Source organism: Perissodus microlepis, chromosome 7, assembly GCF_051167445.1.
Source record: "Perissodus microlepis isolate ML-2025 ecotype Zambia chromosome 7, ASM5116744v1, whole genome shotgun sequence".
In the NCBI taxonomy this organism is placed as follows: Eukaryota; Metazoa; Chordata; class Actinopteri; order Cichliformes; family Cichlidae; genus Perissodus; species Perissodus microlepis.
In genome coordinates, this window is record NC_140467.1 from 29255328 (window position 1) to 29273018 (window position 17691).

The 17691-nt window shown below is 41.3% G+C and overlaps 1 protein-coding gene across 2 annotated transcripts; it reads right to left on the bottom strand.

Annotated features, from left to right (window-relative positions):
* Positions 1-1159: 1159 nt before the first annotated feature.
* lmo4la (LIM domain only 4-like a) lies at positions 1160-16933 on the bottom strand. 2 transcript variants are annotated; one of them, XM_084934544.1, is made up of 5 exons: positions 16705-16933; positions 7052-7298; positions 3397-3493; positions 3138-3296; positions 1160-2692 (listed from the first exon to the last, which is right to left on the bottom strand). In XM_084934544.1, the coding sequence occupies exons 2-5, from the start codon at positions 7291-7293 to the stop codon at positions 2684-2686; spliced, it is 507 nt and encodes a 168-aa protein (XP_084790670.1). In that variant the 5' UTR covers positions 7294-7298; positions 16705-16933; the 3' UTR covers positions 1160-2683. The 2 variants fall into 2 exon arrangements, with proteins under 2 accessions (XP_084790670.1, XP_084790669.1); XM_084934543.1 differs by lacking the exon at positions 16705-16933 and adding an exon at positions 7416-7909.
* Between the last annotated feature and the right edge of the window lie 758 nt (positions 16934-17691).

Here is a 17691-nt window from a genome sequence, read left to right on the forward strand (position 1 = left end):
TCAGTATAAAGAGTAAAAATGTGAACAGTACTGCAGTAAACATTTAAACTGCACAGTATACGTCACTGCAGCTGAGTAATCTTTCCAAACACGGTTACTGCATGAAGCTTAAACATGTTCCAGATGATACTTCTTTCATACAGCATCCTAGGAAAAAGGTACATCATGGGTGCTGCCGTGCTACGCCCAGTAGCAGCTGTGCTCCTAGTTGATCTAAGAGAAATTTTTACCTGTGTAGAAATGACTATGTTTCTAGAATCTTGACTTTCTTGTTTTGCTTATGTACTGAGAAAATTTTTTACTTCAAACTACAACATATAAAAAATATCTACAGAGTGCGTGAGGATGACTGTTTGTGCAGTTTGACATTAAAAACAAAGAACTAACTGAAGCTTGGTTAGGCTGCTTTGTGATCATGCCAGCAAACATATTGCCCAACCACTTCTGAAGGACTGCCCTTCAGAAACAGAAGGTCCAGACTGCAGGGCGATGAAGCTTCTGTGGCTGAGGTGGCCATATTAGGGATATTCTCCCTCTGACATCACACGGATCCAAGAGTAGAAAAACCTGTCTGAAAGTGAGAGGTTTTAGCTGCTGTTTTAGCTCCTCCCATCCTTTTGTTGTCCCACGTAAACAGATGTAGGCGGAACTGATTCCATTTTTATGATATTGCAAAGATCCTAGAGCAGTAAAACCTGTCTGAAACTGAGTATTTAGAGCATCCTGAAGCCTAAACTATCTTATTTTGGTCCGTAGTGCAGCATCGCTCAAACAAGTCCACCCTTTCAACTTTTTTCTGATTGGCTGGACCATGTAAAGAGAAGTGGGCAGGGCTCATTCCATCATCATGACATCACACAGAGCCAGAAATAGAAAAACAAAACAGTGAAACACTGTATTTTTAACCCCCCCCCCCCTCCAATTTCCTTTTGATTGGCTGAGCCACATAACGAGAATTAGGCAGGGTTCATCTACTCTGTATGACATGAACATCGAGGGCAAACATGATAGGAGATAAATAACAAAGCCTGCTTTAAAGACTATATTGCTTTAAATACAGTTTCCTAAATCAATGAAGGATGTTAGCATTTTTACTTTGTTGTTATCATGTTTACTGGACATGAGGCAACAAAATTAGAAAATGAAACTGTGGCACAGATTGTGGTTAACTCAGACTGTCAGATGAGTCTTTATTCAAATAATCAGTCTTAGCTGTTTTATTAATCGCCATCAGCACACGGAGACAGGTGGAATCAACTTTAGCGCACTATAACTTTATCCTACAATGGTTCACATGGTAAAGCTTCCACAGCACTAATGCCATCAGTACAACAACAACAACATAAACATTGTTTTGCTAGAAGAGTATTACCTTCACACTCTTAATTCTTCTTAGTAGAAGGAAAAGTTGGACTTGGCCACTGCCATGTCACCCACTGTTGTAACTTTAACTTTATCATTCTTTGGCCTCCGCCATGTTGGTTTTCTGGAGCTGGAAGTGACCATATTTGGAGGAGAAGGTGCTGTGCCACGTTGTCAGCTAAAAGTGAGCAAGCCAGTTATTTTAAGCCTCAATAAAATCCAAACAGCTATAAACAAATGAACCCCACTGTACACCTGTTATTTAGGAGGAAACTGCTTCAAAGTTGGACATTATAACATGGGAGTGTATAGGGACTGACTCACCTTGGGAGCCAGGAACTGCACATATGCATAAGCTGATGTTTTATTCCACAACAGAAACTCAGTGATAGTAGCTTCTCCCTGAGAACAGGAAGAATTAAAAATCAAGGCCAGTCTTTAATAAAGTAAGTTAAATAAAGGGTCCGTCCTTGTTTTTGACACTACAGTCAAAAGACGACTGTTCTTGGTTTCCATTTGTAGTCATTTATATATATGGCAGTACATCTCCCTTCACATATAGAACAGAGCAGGTATCAATGTCAGCAGATATGACACTGAAAAAGTCAGAAATGGCATTAAAAAGAGAAGCTCAGGTGGAGGTGGGTTGCAAAGCAGCTTGCACAGACTAAAACAGGTCATACAGAGTCACTGATATGAGACGTGGAGGAGAACGAGCTGATTTAACTGGGAAAAGACAGTTTTAAAATTCATGGAGAAATCAATCCCATTGTCTGTGACATTCACACTGCCACTAGGGAGCAATTTCTCTTCACTAACTCGCTAAAATGTGAATATTTCACAGAGAAGTACACGTCTTTAAGTCAGTACAGATGTTATGGTGTCCAGGTGTCTCTCAGCGTGTCGAAGGAAACGTCGAGTAGCTAAAATGACGACACAACAGACCCAAACGAGTTTTACTCAAATATGTGGTCAAATATAGTTCACCTCCTGCAGGAGTCACATTGCTTTCATTGTCTTCTCCTCATTCAATGTCCACAGTAACTGGCTGGCTGGGAAAATTAAAATCACACAAATGGGACAGTTCCACTTTTCCTCTTTCAGCCAGGCCACAGCTAATCAGTGAAATCCCAACAGACCTCTTTCAGATTTTACTCCTCGTCATCTTCAGAGTCTGTTGGGAAGTTAAAATCTGAACCAGCGGCAAGGGTCCACGAGATCAGAGGGAGGTTGACCAGCGGCGGGATTTACAGCGAGGGGGAGAAGGTGAAGAGGAAAAAGGTGGGGGAGAAGGCACACATTTGGTTTTCCATCCTCTTCCTCAGCAGACCTGTAGATAGTAAAGAGAAGAGGTTATAAACCAAACCAATCACCAGCTTGGATAAACATCCATGAGTCTGCATTAAAGTTAAACTGACTGGAAAACAACAAAACAAAATTCCAATCCACTGGATTGGTCTGTTTCATTTTCATTAAGAACTCTTTTTATCTGCATGCTGTTAGTCCACATAAACTACTTCCAGGTGCAAACACCACATTTTGAATCATCTCCAGATCTTCTCCCCAACACGGAGAAAATTACTCTCAGCTGCTGATGAAGCAACTTTTGACTGAACTATCAAACTCTATTTAAGCCTCTGAAAAAAGGGGGATGGAGCAAAAAATACTCGCCAATTCATCAGCAATTAAGTTCACATTTTTGCTTCATGAAAATCTTCCTGAATGAAAATGATGTCACTATTCAAAAAAGTCTGAGTCCAGAAACTGCCTCTCACCTTCTGGTCAGACATGATGTTGTTGCCCTGCAGTGGAGTTGAGTGTCCGCCGAGCAGGCCTCCTCCCGGCCGGTCGTGCTCACAGAAGATTGTCCCGTTGACATAGTGGAAGCGATCGCCGGGAACCAGGCGGTTCCTGCATGTTGCACACGTGAAACACTAAAGAAAAACAAATAAATTGGATTAAAAGTTTCACCCGTCTGAAAAGATGAAAACATGTAAGGTTGACAACGCTGGACTGGTAGAAGATCACGCTCACCTTCAGGTGGTAAACGCTGCCTTGTGCTCGCATCACCATCTCGCTGGCAGGTATAGACTGTCCACAAGCGCTGCAGGCTCCACTGTGTCCAAACAGCCTGCACATGAAACCAAACAGTCATGCATCAACACAACAGCCATAAAGCAGATGTCGTGGGTTCTCAAATCCCGTCTCTACTATTTCAGGTACCCGTGAAATGTTGAAATGTTAAGACATCAGTTCAATGCCACCAAATACGTCAAGATATCTTAATGCCAGAAAAAAAGTTGCCATCACAGCAGTAAATGTCAGTTTTTCTACATGCTGATGTAGTAAAGGAAAGAAATCTGTCAGATGACTCTTTGGGCTTCAAGTGTAAGAAATAATGTATAAAATTACAGAAAAGACTCCTATAGTTATTATAAAACTGAAGGTTTTACTGTACAATAACCTATGACCTCCTTCATATTTTCAAAAGCAGTCCAGCAGGCCGGATTAGAGTCTTTGTGAGGCAGATTCTGGCTTCCAGCCCTTATGTTTGACACCCCTGCCTTATATAAACACAGCATGTTGGCACCACTGAAGCTTGGGCAGAAGGGTAATAACAAAAGTTTGTGATTAAAGCTGTAAATGGTTTTAAGTCTTCATGCATCAGTTATATATAGTCTGTATTTAGCACCCATAAAAGGTCCAATGAGAGGGTATCGGCTCCGGGTCGTTTCAGTGTGGCGGCACACAGCAGCCGGTCCTCATCAGTCTGAACCTGGAGGAAGGTCAGTGCCTGTGTTGAACCTTTAAAGGAAGCTGCTGTCATTATTAAAGCTACACGTGAAACCCTGCGATACTCACTTGACCACTTTGGCGTCTCTCTCTTTCTCCCTCTTTCTTTGTCTTCCCCTTTCAATGACTCCACAGAGTAATGAATTTTTTATCTTAATCCAAACAGTCATTTAATGAGTGTGCCTGAGAGGATCCCTGTCCTCCTTAATTAACCCTCAGACACACACACACATTCCTCCCGAGTCTCAGTTAAGGCTCATCTTTCTTTAGCAGCATGACGAATCTAAGGACTCGACCCCAAACCAGACCTTAGGTAAGTCCACCTCAGCTCAGGGTTTGGATAATTTAGCCATGGCTTTCCTGTCTGTTGGTCAGTGTCTGTAGCTTTGAGTTCATGGGATGGATGGCGTTGGAGGTCCTCCCCACTCAAACACAAATTAGCCGAAATCCACTGTAGGACTATTTATACATATTTTGAGCTCTTTATTTGCACTCCTGCCACATTTAAATCTGATTTAAATCAGACGTTTCTTCAGCTCGTTTGCGGCTGGAAACACACGCAGGTTTTTTTTGTTTGTTTTTTTGTGAAAATTAGGGCTGGTGTCAGGTGCCAAAAAGCTAGCACTTGAACATCAGTACAAAACGGCCACATGATGCTGTGAACGTTTCGCTTTCAAGCCAATCAAAATGTACGCTGGTTCTCAAAAGCCATCAAAGCAGGAGAGCTTTCACACTGACTGGACTGCTTCTCAAGTGCTCCATCACTGCTGATTGGGCCAAAAATAAGAGGTATTGGCAGAGTTAAAAGCACACATGACTTCAATTTCCACAAGAGTAACAAAAGCCATGAGCTGAATTTTAAAAAAAAAAACTATTCAAAAGCATTCAGCCAATCAAAAAAGGCAAAATAGGAAGTGACTAGAGCAGGGCGATATGACCAAAAATATTTATCACGATAAATTTGAAAATTTGCAATAATGATATAACTGACGATATAATTGACACTAGACAAAATACTTTACAACTCCACAACTTTATTAGTGCAAAAAAACCAAAAACAAACATCAATGTATTTTCACTTAAACAAGCAGCTGTTTTTTTATGTGCATTAAAGTTATATAAAAAGTTAACAGTGCAAATGCAAATTCCTTGCTGACAGTTTAACCAAAAGGCATTTCCAGTGGAAACTGGCTGACATATCCTCAGCATAACCATGTATAATATCCACAAAACTTAAAAAGAGGTTATACACACACAATACGGTAATATTATGTTGAAGCACAGTACGTATCACTCCGCAAGGCTCCTGCCTACGATAGCCGTAATGCTCCGACAGTTCATCAAGCGGTGCGGGTTCGTAGCTTAGCAAAGTCGTACTAAAACATTTGACAGATTTTCCAGCGCCGTGTACGACATAAAATCGTTTCGAGGTCAGTAAACACAACCAGAATTCATACGTAAGGCACACGGATTATAAGGGGCACTGCCGATTTTCAGAAAAATCAAAGGATTGATTTTAAGTGTGCCGTATTTTCCAAACAACACGTAATAACGACGGCCCGCTAGCATGCTCTACCAAAAATAGTGCTTTGTTGTGTATCTGACGGACGAAAGCTAAACCAGTTCCACACCACTTAAGTTGTAGCATTTTTACAAACCAATTTTGGTTCATCCGTTTCATTTAACGATCCACTTTCGCCCTTCTCATTCTCTGTTGCCGTCATGCTTTTTCCGCCATGTGCGCATGAAAACAAAGGCACTGCACATGCGTGTTTTACCCATATTCTATCGCAATATTTCATTTTCTTATCGTTTGCCTGACATTATACCGGTATTACCGTGAACGGTATGATATGGCCCATCCCTAGAAGTGACATCACAAAGCAGCATTCATAAAACAAAACGTAGTTCATGGGATCACTAATCTTATTTTGGACGAACCACAGTAAAGTCTTGACCACTAGAGGGTGCTACAATGACCAGGAATCATAGACTGTATATAAAAAATGGACACTGCCAACATGCTATCTTGCACTGCTTTGAGGTTTTGTATTTTGAAGCTTGAACAGGCACATTCCAAAAACATGTATAGGCTGTAAACATGTTTATTTCTGCTCTAAAGTTAGACACATTGACACAGGAGTCTATGGGGTTGATTCAATGCCTGAGCCAGCCTCAAGTGGTCACTAGAGGAACTGCAGGTTCTAACATGAGAAGCCATCACATCTCAGCACCTGAGCTTCCTGAGACCAAACTGGTGTATCGACTTGGCACACGTTCCCGAAGCTGTCAAAAAAAAAAAAAAAAAAAAGAGAAAAAAAAGCATCATTCAACAACTGAAGAGCTCCCTGTTAGTTTAGAAGCATAGTTTGATTGTGACTCGACTGACCAGTCTGTTTTGTAAAAGGCAGATTTTTGCCTTCAGTGAAGCCTTTTTTCAGTTTGGATGAGTTTGAATGAGCTTAAGCATGAGCCAGTCATGAATGCATAGCAACCTGTGAGAGTCCAGCTTCTAATTTGGAGTCACACCAGTGCAAAAACCGCATGAATACTAATCAGGGACATTTATATGCACCTGCATAAACATCCCATTTTACGGCTGGACCGAATGTGGAATTTCCTCCAACACACTGCAGACCTCTCATGATTATTCAGCGTATCTTATTGCAGATTGTGGCGTAATCCGAGCGTACAGTCAGAGCTTTATTTATTTCATGAGAGGCTGCTGTATTATTACTGGCCTGATGCACAAAGTCTGCTGTGTCTCAGGGTCCTCCTCAGCAGCTTTCCAGATCCAGCCCTCAGTTTTTCCCAGAGATGCCCACAAAACCCCTGTCTGCACCTCCCTCACACACACTAACACACACACACGTTTCACATTTCTGAAAAGCCTCACCTGATGTAGTCGTTCTTGCAGAGGATCATGCCGCCTTTGCTGTAGCAGGTACTGCTGTACTCGCCCAGCTGAGCGTGGCAGCAGGAGCACTTGAGGCAGCGCGTGTGCCAGTATCGCTCCATCGAGAAGAGCAGGAAGCGGTCCGCGATACGACCCCCGCATCCTGCACACGACCTGCCCGCTGTCCCACCGCTGCTGCCCATCACCGCTACTGTGGGTGCCTCCACCCTGCTGTTCACCATCGCCACTGGAGGGTAAAAGGAAAGAGGAACCATTGGAGGTTAGATATAAAAAAGGTGTCAAAGATGAGACCAAATAAAAGCGTGTCAGTGATGTTAACTCCAAACCTGAGGCTGCGACTCACTTTCTAATATTAATAATTACTTTCAGATTTTGAAGTTGTTGCCACCTAACTGATGATCAGTGTGGGACAGCATGGCAGGGTGAGAAAACCAGGATTGGACTGGACCATGATATTTTTCTAAACTAGCTGTAAATGCTTCTTTTCTACTCGAGCACTTAAAGCACATTATACAACATGTCTCATTCACCCACACACACAAGCACTTTTCTCTACACACAAGTGCTTTCCATCCAGCATTCACACGCATTCACACTCCAATGAGCGAATCAGGACCAACTCTGGGTTTGGTTTCTTTCCCAAGGATACGTGGTCGAAATACCGACCTTCTGATTGGTAGATGACCTGCTCTACCTCCTGTGCCACAGCTGCCTCTTGTTGTATAACCACCAGAAGTCCTCTGACACATCAACTGTCAACTAATGACATATTTCTTCTCCTCCAAACAAAGCTAAGTTGAATATTTTTCTGTAGCCACAGTTTTTAGTGTTTGTACTTAGTTTGGAGACTAAGTTGGGTATCTGGTATCTATCTATTGGATATCTATTAGAGAGGAGGGTGGGAGCTCAGAGTACAGACGCTGCTCCTCAAGACCAAAAAGAAATGCATGGAAGGAGATGCTGGGGTAGACCCAGGGTCTACCCTCAGTTTGAGAGGAGCTTGACAGGTTGAAGGGAGGTCTGGGCCCACTTATGGAGTGAGACTTTTACCTGAATAATTAAAGGCTCATAAAACAGTGCATGAGGCAGGAGCATATCCTTGAATATGAATGTAATACACAAACATAAGAACGATTCCCCAAACAAGCTCAAAGATGGTAAAACAAAACCACACACACTCTTCTGAACCTGATAAACGAGCCCCGCGAGCAGGGAATCTGTGCAGGATCTGGGCCTTGATTTAATTCTTTCCTTCATCATCTCTTTTTAAACATTACGGAAACACATGTACCGTCGGGCAGCATTCAGCATATTCCTCCTCACTCTCGTTTTTCCATTACAGAACTGAGCTGATTTCATGCACAGCTGGGAATAATATTGCTTTTGAGTACAACCACAGCAGTGTGTGTGCCGCTCAGCAATGAGTCAGCAACACTGCCTCTTCAGCCGCTTCCATGATTTATAATTAGGGCCAACAACAACATAAAATAATTGCAGGGCTAGATTTCATTTTCCAAATGAGCAACAGCAGCACAATTTGTCCTCCAGAGCGTCTAATTTCAGCAAGGGCATGTTTAGCTTTACGACTAGCCTTCCCACAAGATCATTTGAGATTGCAGCAAGCAGCAGCTGGTCCTCTGCGGCGAGGCGGGCTGCCCTCAATACCCTCATTTTCTAGAGTAGACACCTGGCTCTAATCAACCACAGGAACACCATGTTAAGAAGCCCAAGGCTACGTTCAAACCACAAACAGCCACACGCGCTGGGACCAAACCTTCTTATTAGTGACGGCTCAGTCATGAATGAGTCGATCCTCTGAATGAGAAGTGAGGCCATTTATTTAATCCACAAATGAAACCTTTACATTTGAAATGGGTGAAAACTCGAGCTCATCGTTTTAGCCTTAAATTCTCCTCGAGGTGTTTAAATAGCTTGTAGTGCACAGCAGGACAAACCACAGACACAAAGCGTGACTAAATCCAACAACTTTCTCTAACAGAAAGACATAAAACTAAACAGTGCACAGTCAGGGGTTTGCATTCAAATCTGTGGACCTGGGCTCTGTGCTTCCCTCTCTACTTCCTGCCATGAATCTCCTGTTCCAAAGCTGGATTTTCACATTAAACACGTCCAGAGTTTCAAATAATGAGCTCAGTGTTTCTACAAGTAATCCCTGTGAGCTGAACACTCATTTGTCACTGTTTTTTCCACTCTTGGCTGTTTGATGTCAGACCTTACACATATGGGTTTATGAGGGGCAGCCAATCAGAAGAAAGCTTGCTTAAAGGGGGAGGATGCAGAATAGCTTGTTTTAGACAAGATGAACTGAAGGCCCAGTATAAGATAGGGTTATTTTGAACTATGAATCATGCAAAGCTGCTTTATTAGATTCCAAAAATAGAATTAAAGAAGCTGGAAATGAACCGACGGGTCCTTCTTGATGTGTCTGCTGACAATGAAAGACAAGAATGATTACATAAACCTGCATCACTGGTATACTTTAAATTCACTTTGTATATAATCAGTACATTGTCCTGATATTTGGGGCTACATGGGCTGCAGTTCCTCAAATGCCCACTTGAGGCTCCTGTGAGTCAATCCCCATAGACTCCCATGTTCAAATTCAACAGCAGAAATAAACTGCTTTGGTCTCGATAGCTATTTTTCTCCTTCTTAGCCAGTTATCAGGGGTGTAAAAGCAAAAGACAGGGACGTGCCTGATGTGGTCATCTCAGAGAGACAGAAGCCACACCCACATGTGTTTATGAGTGGCACCCAATCAGAAGAAAGTAAAAGTAATCTCAACTTTGAGGCGATTAAAGTGACGTCCAATAAGTGTGAAGTATACTGATCATTGTCATAATGTAGCACCAACTGTTGTTAGCTACAAACTGATGGAAACTGAGCCATTTCCGCCTCAGTGGGCTTTTTCATCCAACCAGGATCAAAAGCATTTATAGCTGACCAACTCATTACTAAACCTATCCTGAAGTTCAACCTCTGACCTCACTCTCCCGTTAGCATAAATCCAAAAGGTCATCGCAAGGTCAATAATTCTGGATCTTTTCCCACTTGGTGTTTTTAATGTGACCATGTGCCTAAACATCTCTTTCTCCTCCTTCTGTCTCCTGTCTTTGGTGCCAGATTCCTCTGGGCGGCACATCACCAGCCGTGAAATCAATTAGCGGCCCGAGTCTGCAAAGCATAACAGCTCCCCTCCCACCCCTGTGAAATAAAGTGAGAGGAAAAACCTGTACATCGTCACGAGTTTGTCTCTACAGTAGCATCCAAACACAACCCTGTCCTCTGGATATCATTCAGGTGGTGAATCAGACCTGACCGGCTCATATGCAGACTAAAAAGGATAAGAAACCTCAGTTAATGAGTCTGAAACCTTTAAAAGAACACACACATGCGCGCGCGTGCACACACACACACAGAGCTCTTTAACCTGAAAAATGTCCAAACATTCCCAAAACAAAACTGTGGAGCAGCGGCCAATGCAATCATCACACTAACACCTGTGTTAATTCGAGAAGATTCGAGACAGCTGCCAAAAACCTCTATGATACAATTCTTATCCAATTAAAATGCAAATCCTGCTTTTAATCATCTCCTGCAGCACACAAAGCCTCAGCGTGTCTCACTGCTGAGACGGTGACGTTTCAGGCTACAGATACTCAGATTTATACGCAGCAGGTCGTACGATATATCTGCAGAAAGTAAATATCTTTGTCTAAACAAAAGCTGCTTCTGTGTAAACTGTAATTATGTTGCCATATTTACCAGGACGTTTGTCACATTTTGGGTTCAGTCATTGTGTTTTCATGAATGTTTTATCATCTTCTGGAATGTAAACTTTATTGAAAATTTCTGGATGCTTTATGGAAAATCTGCTTTGTTGTGTAATCTGGGCGTGAAGTTTTTTGTTTGCAAGTTATCTGAAAGGTTTTCTGGAAACATTGCAGTTTCTGAAACATTTGTCATGCTTTGCTGTTGTATTTTTGTATTCTCATAAAAGTTCTGGAATGTCGTGTTTTCTGAACTATTCTCTCGTTAGGTTTCTGTGTTGTTGATGTTATTTTCATATTTTCCTAATATTAATTACTTTTTTTAATGTTCCTTTTTGCAGAAATGTGATTTCTGAAACATATTTCTGGTTTTGCTGCTATGTAACATGTACAGGACATGTGGTTTCCTGAATGTGTTTCCTGAAGTGGAACTTCTTCTGGAATGGCATCGTGATTTCGTAAAGAAGAAGGAGTGTTTTACAGATTTTTGCCTTGGTGCAGTCAGGTGGTTTTTATTTTCCCATTTTGTTTACCGGAAATGTCATTTTGTCGTTTCCTGCTGAAAGCTTTCCCGTCTACTTCTTAGTTTCCTCTAAAGCCTGATAAAACGCTGCACAGACTTCCGATTCTTCCTTCCTGCACACGCAGGTCTGACTATGTCATTTCCAGCTTCACACTCACCTGTGTGGGCTTTACTTTCTGAGCTTCCCCTCGGGGTGTCAGCAGCAAACACTACGTGCTTTCAAACCGCTGCCGGTGAGCTCTGCTGCATGGCCGCTGAACCACCACAACACTCGCTGAAGCTTGGCTCTTCAAACGAGTCTTCATCTTCGAGTCTTTTTGGTCGGATGTTTGGCTCTGGTGTCAGACTGTAGTTAGTGGAATCAGATTGAAAGCTGGCCAGAACATTCAGGCTGTGAGTATCTGTGTGACTTCTCGGTGAAGCTGAGCGTCACACAAACATTATGATCACATCCAGCAAACTGAACTGTTCCCACCTTTGCTTTTTCTTTCTTTATTAGCAGCTCTTTAATCCTAAAGAATCGCCGGTAAAGGAATAGCTGAGTGTGATGGAGCAGTGAATAAACACAGGGGCTAATGAAGAGACACAAACTGGTGAATCAGATCCAGTTTCAGGCCGAAGGGGTTGAAAACATCTCTTTTTTTCCTGGCAGTTGACGGATGTCCCTCATATTAAGAAAAATCTTCGTTCTGTGCAGATTGGAGGACCTCAATTAGTCTAAAAGGAAAGGGTTTAAGAGTATAATGTGTCACAGGGCGTATCAGGTTATGGCTGATATGTCATCTAGTAATTCATCACAGTCCACAGGACTCCCAGTTTGAGTGGGTTATATTCCCTTTTAATCAATCTTTTTAATTATTTCTTTCACTCAGTGTTTCTTATTCCATTTAAATTGTGTTTGCCTGATTTTTTTATTTTTTATTTTTTATTTAAGTACTTAATAGTTATTTGCCATTTAACCTTGTGACCATTAGGACTGTATTTCAGCTTTTTACTGGTTCCAGCATCACCCCAGTCCTGACATCTCACCACTGGCTTCTTATTTGGTTTAGAGAAGACGGGGAGGAAGGAAGGGAAGAATGGGGGGGAGAAAGGAGCGAAGAAAGGAAATTTCAGTAGAAGAAAGGAGAGAACCTAAGGAACAAAGAAAGAAGAAAGGGGAAAACAAGGACACAAGCTAAGAAAAAAGGATAGATAACAAGGATAGAGGCAAGTAAGTAAGACAATAAGGGCAAAGTGAGGAAGGGATAGGTAAGGAAGAAAGGTAAAAATGCAGGATGGGGAAAAATAAGGACAGGGAAGCAAGGAACAAAGAAACAAATGAATGAAGAGAAAGGAAGGAAAATGGGGTAGTCAAAAAGGAAGGAAAACAAGGAAGGAAGGATAGAAGAAAGGGGAAAGGCGAGAATGAAGGCTTGATAAGTGGAAGAAAAGCAAAACAACTAAACAAGGAGGGAGGAGTGAATGGAAATGCAAGGAAGATAGGTAAGGAAGCACAATAGAGGGGAAAATAGTGATTGACAGGAAGGACAAAAAAGGAATGAAGTGAAAGAGAAGAAAGTAAAGAAAGAAGAAAACAGGAAGGTAAAGTAAAGAAAGTAAGAAGAAAAGCTAGGGGAATAAGAGTAGAAGATGAAAAGGAAGGAAGAAAGAAGGAGGGTAAAAGGAAGGGTAAGAGTAAAAGACAGTATAGGAGGAAGAAATGAAAGAAAGAAACGGAACAAAGGAAGGATGCCCTGAATGGTTTGCAGCCATCTTAGCGCCCGCTGGATGCTGACAGGACAAACTGTGCACGAGTTGTTTTATTCTGAAATTATGAAGTGCTTCCTTCCTTCTTTTTTCAAAGCAGCTCAGTGAAGCCTCCTCCACACTCTTCAGAGGTGTAATTAACAAATAAGCTGCTTTCAGTCTGAGGGGGTAAAAGTGACTAAACGAGCCCGAGCGAGGGCGCGCTGGTCACACAGATCCAGTTTCTTCTCCTGAGACTCTCACAGAGAGATGTACCGTTTCATTAAAACAGGCCTCTTTTTAATTAACACCGAGGGCACGGGTTCGTGTGGCAGCAGCGATCCTGCTCGCAGTTTCAGTCAAATTAAAAAGACGCAGCTCTGCCGCAGAAGCAAGAGCTGATAGAAATATCCTTTTTAATAAAAATTCGGTCGAATTTATTCAGTAAGTCACTCGTTTAGGAAAACAGTTTCAGAGACAACCTGCAGATTCTCCCACAGAGACTTTCCTGTGGTGCTGAGAGCTGAACGAGTACAGCTCAGATCACTTAAACACACCGACACACACACACGCCTGTAACGACGTGATGAAAGTTCACTTTCATGGAGCAGGTTTACTGTATATGAAAGAGGGACATGGCCACTGTGATGTCCCTCGTTAGTGAAGTCCTGTTCTGAGTGTTTTCCCGCCTTTTTTGGCTCTTAATGGGACCCATAGTTAATATGACCTAAAACCAAGATCATAAGTTCATCATGAAGATCTTGAGAGACGCTGCGTCATTTTCCCACAGACTGTTTAATCAGAGCAGTCGCCCCCTGCTGGTCATTAGAAAAAACACAGGTTTAAGCGGCTTCACTTTTCAATAATGTCTTTTTTATAAAGAGCATCGTTGACACCAACAGTGATGGATGAAGCATACATGCCAATAGTTTTTTACATTTATTGCAACTCTTGATTTTTAGTTAATTATTTTTAGGAGCTTTTCTGATCATTTGATTTTGATTCTTTTTCATAAGCTTGTGTTTGTTATTTTTGTGAAGTCAGAATAAAAATATTTAGCTATAATAACTGAATTAAAGCATAAGTTTGAATGAACAAGTCAGCAGATATTTTACTTGAGCGTAATTTTCCTCTCTGAACGATTCATTACACAGAATTAAAACTCATTCACTTACAGCAGAGGCCGTGAAACGGCTTTTTGAAAATGTGCTTTTGGGTATTCTATGTTTAAACTCATTTATAAAACAGGATAATCATCATGCAGTTAGGGCTGTTGGATATAACGATATATATCGGATGACGATATAAAAACGTCTATCGTTTCATTTTACGCAATCGTTTGTTTTGTGGTGTCGCAAAATAAACTGTTTACGGCAATATTTTTTCATCGTTCTGATGGTCACTGTAGTGGCTATATTCATTTCTTAAAGTTCTCTCTTTCTCTTATATTTAATATAACCACACTACGGACGGACAAGCGCCTGTTTTTATGCGTTGTGGTTAGCAACAACGACGGTAACACTATCGCGTGTCCGCTTGTTTATTTTCCGCATAAACCTTTCACAATAAAGCTCAAGATCCTGTTGAGACTTTTCAAAATAAACTGAATCACGTGAAAGAGCAGATTATTTACGGATGAGAATTAAAAAAAGAGCCGCCAGGCGCTAAAAAATAAACCTTAGACTCAAACGTTAGAACAGGCTTTTCCCCGCAGCACGCCGTGTAATAAATACTCACAAAGAAAACGGCGGCCTTTACAACTTATGTCTAAAAATGTACGCAGCTGGAAACACTTCGAGCTGCCCGAGATTCACAGAATTTACAGAAAATGTTACATTTTTGTGATTTATATCGTTATCGGGACGATAGAATTCTTATATCGGGATATGAGATTTTGGTCATATCGCACAGCCCTACATGCAGTCATAAATTTTCATGTGTTATATAGTTGTGCCTTTGTGTAGGTCAGCTATGGCTCAGGTGGCACAGGGGGTCATCTACCAATCAGAAGCTCCAACCTGTGTGTGTTTGTGTGACACCAAAAAAAAGTGTCCTAAAAGGCTTTTGTTCATTTTAAGAGCTCTAAATAGAGTGTGTGTAGTGCTGAGTTAGAGTACACTCGCCCACATTTTTCTACAAGTTTTCCAATTTTTTTTGAAAAAAAAAAACCAAAACATTTTTTAAACTACATTTACAAAACTGAGTGTTTGCTCAAAGTCACAAAATGTTTCATACCACACACATAAACAAAGCCAGCCAAAATATTACCAGTGCCGAGCATTTATTACACGCTGCGGCATGAAAATGAAAAACAGAGACTTCAGGACATGACGCTCGAGTCGTTCCAACCTCCTCGGGCTGTTTTGTTCCATAAAAGTCACAATGTGAAGCAGAAACAGAAATGCACATTCTTTTATGAGGAATGATCCTGAGTATCCAGTAAAGATTAAACATCACGCTTAGACGTTCATGAGCAAATTGCAGCTACACTCGTACACGTTTGATCCCAGAGCTTCGATTTTCCATCCGTCACTGCTGGTGCAAACCACAGGCCAGGTAAAACATCTGAAACCTGAAGTTATGAACCTTAAACCTGCACTCTTTATAATGACCAGCAGGGGGCGACCTGCTTCTCCTGCGATCTCCGACCCAACAACACTTTGTCCAAATGATTAAATCAATCAATCAATCAATAAATTTACCAAAAATGATGAATAAATCATTTTTAATAAATTATGATCCAATTAAAGAAAAAAGGACGATAAAAGAGAGGATGCTCATAGGCTAACGACTTGATTTCAAATCACCAAGATGATTATAGCAACTAACCAATGAGTGATGTCACAGTGGCTACTGCCATCTTTTACATACAGTCTATCATACTATCTCTTTGCCTCTCAGGGTGAACATTTTTTATTTGTTTTTAGAGTTTGAATCTGCAGTTGTGTTTAACAAAAAAGGTTAAATGAGATCTGAGACTGGTTTTAAAAGTGGGTGAATATATTAAGGTAGTGAGGACAGCAGGGCTAGTGTTATAGCATCTAAACTTAAATCCATGTGCACAGTCCTTTTTAAATAACCATAAATGAGCGTGTGTTCCTACAAGTCTGATGAGATATGAAGTAAACACTTCTTATATCAAAGAGTAAAGTAGGACAAAGCAGATTCTCTGGTTCCACTTCATCACTTTGTGAACATAAATGAAGCAGCACATTCCTGTTTTCACTTCATATTTTTGTCATTTCATAGAATAAAAACGGGCGCATGAGCTTGGAAAGACTTTGGTTTCATGTCCTGGACCCTGCCTGTTGTAACTGCCATGCTGCAGTGTGAAATGAAGACTCGGTGTTGATGCTTTTCTGAGAATATCATGCGGTTTGGAGCAAAGATAAAACGGTGTTTGTGCGTTTGCTTGTTTCTGAAGAGTCAGAAGTTTTAAAAATGCTGTCTGAAAAGAAATGTGTCTGAGAAAGTGTAAATATTAAAGACAAAAACATCAAATCTGAGGCTTAAATCACGGTAAATATTTCAGTCTCGTTTAATTTCACTCCGCTGACAGTAAAATAGTCCTTTCAGGTTCGTGAACTCACCTCCGCGCTTTGAACTTGAATCTCTGTTCGTCCACCTAATGTTTGTGCCAAAGGTCAAACAGCTGGGAACTTTTCGGCTCAGTATTCCTGTGAAGGAGCTCCTCTCCGCTTTTCTTCCATGCAGTCTTCTGCTTTTTTCTTGCAGATGTTTGAGCGCTCTCTCTCTCTCTCTTTTTCTCTCTCCTGCACCTCCTGCGCTTTGTTCCCGCACTGAGCTGCTCACGGAGGAGCGCTCCTCCCCAATTTAAACCAGCCAGGCCACGCCTCCTCTGCGTCACGAAATGGGCGTGGCTCCTGCCTGTGGTCAGGAAGATGGATGACTGCTGATCTAAAATCTAAATATGCCATAATTATCTCCTGACTGTGACTGCAAACAGTCGTTTAGTCACATGACGCTTTGCTTCAAGAGAGAAATTATTCTTCTTACAACAACAGGGATTTATTACTAAATAAAAACAGAATCAATAAATAACACAAATCAGTTTAACTTACAGAGTTAGGCTCCAGATTTTAAATATTTATTTAAATCTAATTTTATTTATGTATTTTAATGGGCGTGTTTCTAATTTATTGTTCGAATGTGAAGAGCCAATCCTGAAATAAAAGGAGTCCAAGGGGACCAAGAAACAAAGAAGGAAGGAAGGAAAGTATAAGAAGGAATGGAGAAGGATGCAAAGGGGAAGAAAGGAAGGCATTTAGGAAGAAGGGATAAAAGGATGTAAAAATTAAGGAAATTACAGTTCAAATGGAAAGGACCAGGGGAGGAAAAAAAATAAAGAGCAACAGGTAATGAATGAATGAAGGAAGGAAATTAGGAACATGGAAAATAAGGAAGAAAGAGAAAAGAAGGAAGGAAGAAAGGGTGACAGACGGACTCAAAAAGGAAGGAATATGGAAGGAAGGAAGGAAGGAAGTTGGGAACAAGGTAAGTAAGGAAAGTTTGAAGGGGGAATGAGAAAAAGGAGGAACAGAGAAAAGGTAGAAAAG

Bases quoted from the DNA above. Each gene is read 5' to 3' on its own strand.
- lmo4la (XM_084934543.1), bottom strand. The intron at 3,494-7,051 runs GTGAGGCTTTTC...TTTCATGTGCAG, and splicing joins TGCAAGAACGACTACATCAG to GCTGTTTGGACACAGTGGAG. The intron at 3,297-3,396 runs GTGAGCGTGATC...GTTTTTCTTTAG, and splicing joins GCAGCGTTTACCACCTGAAG to TGTTTCACGTGTGCAACATG.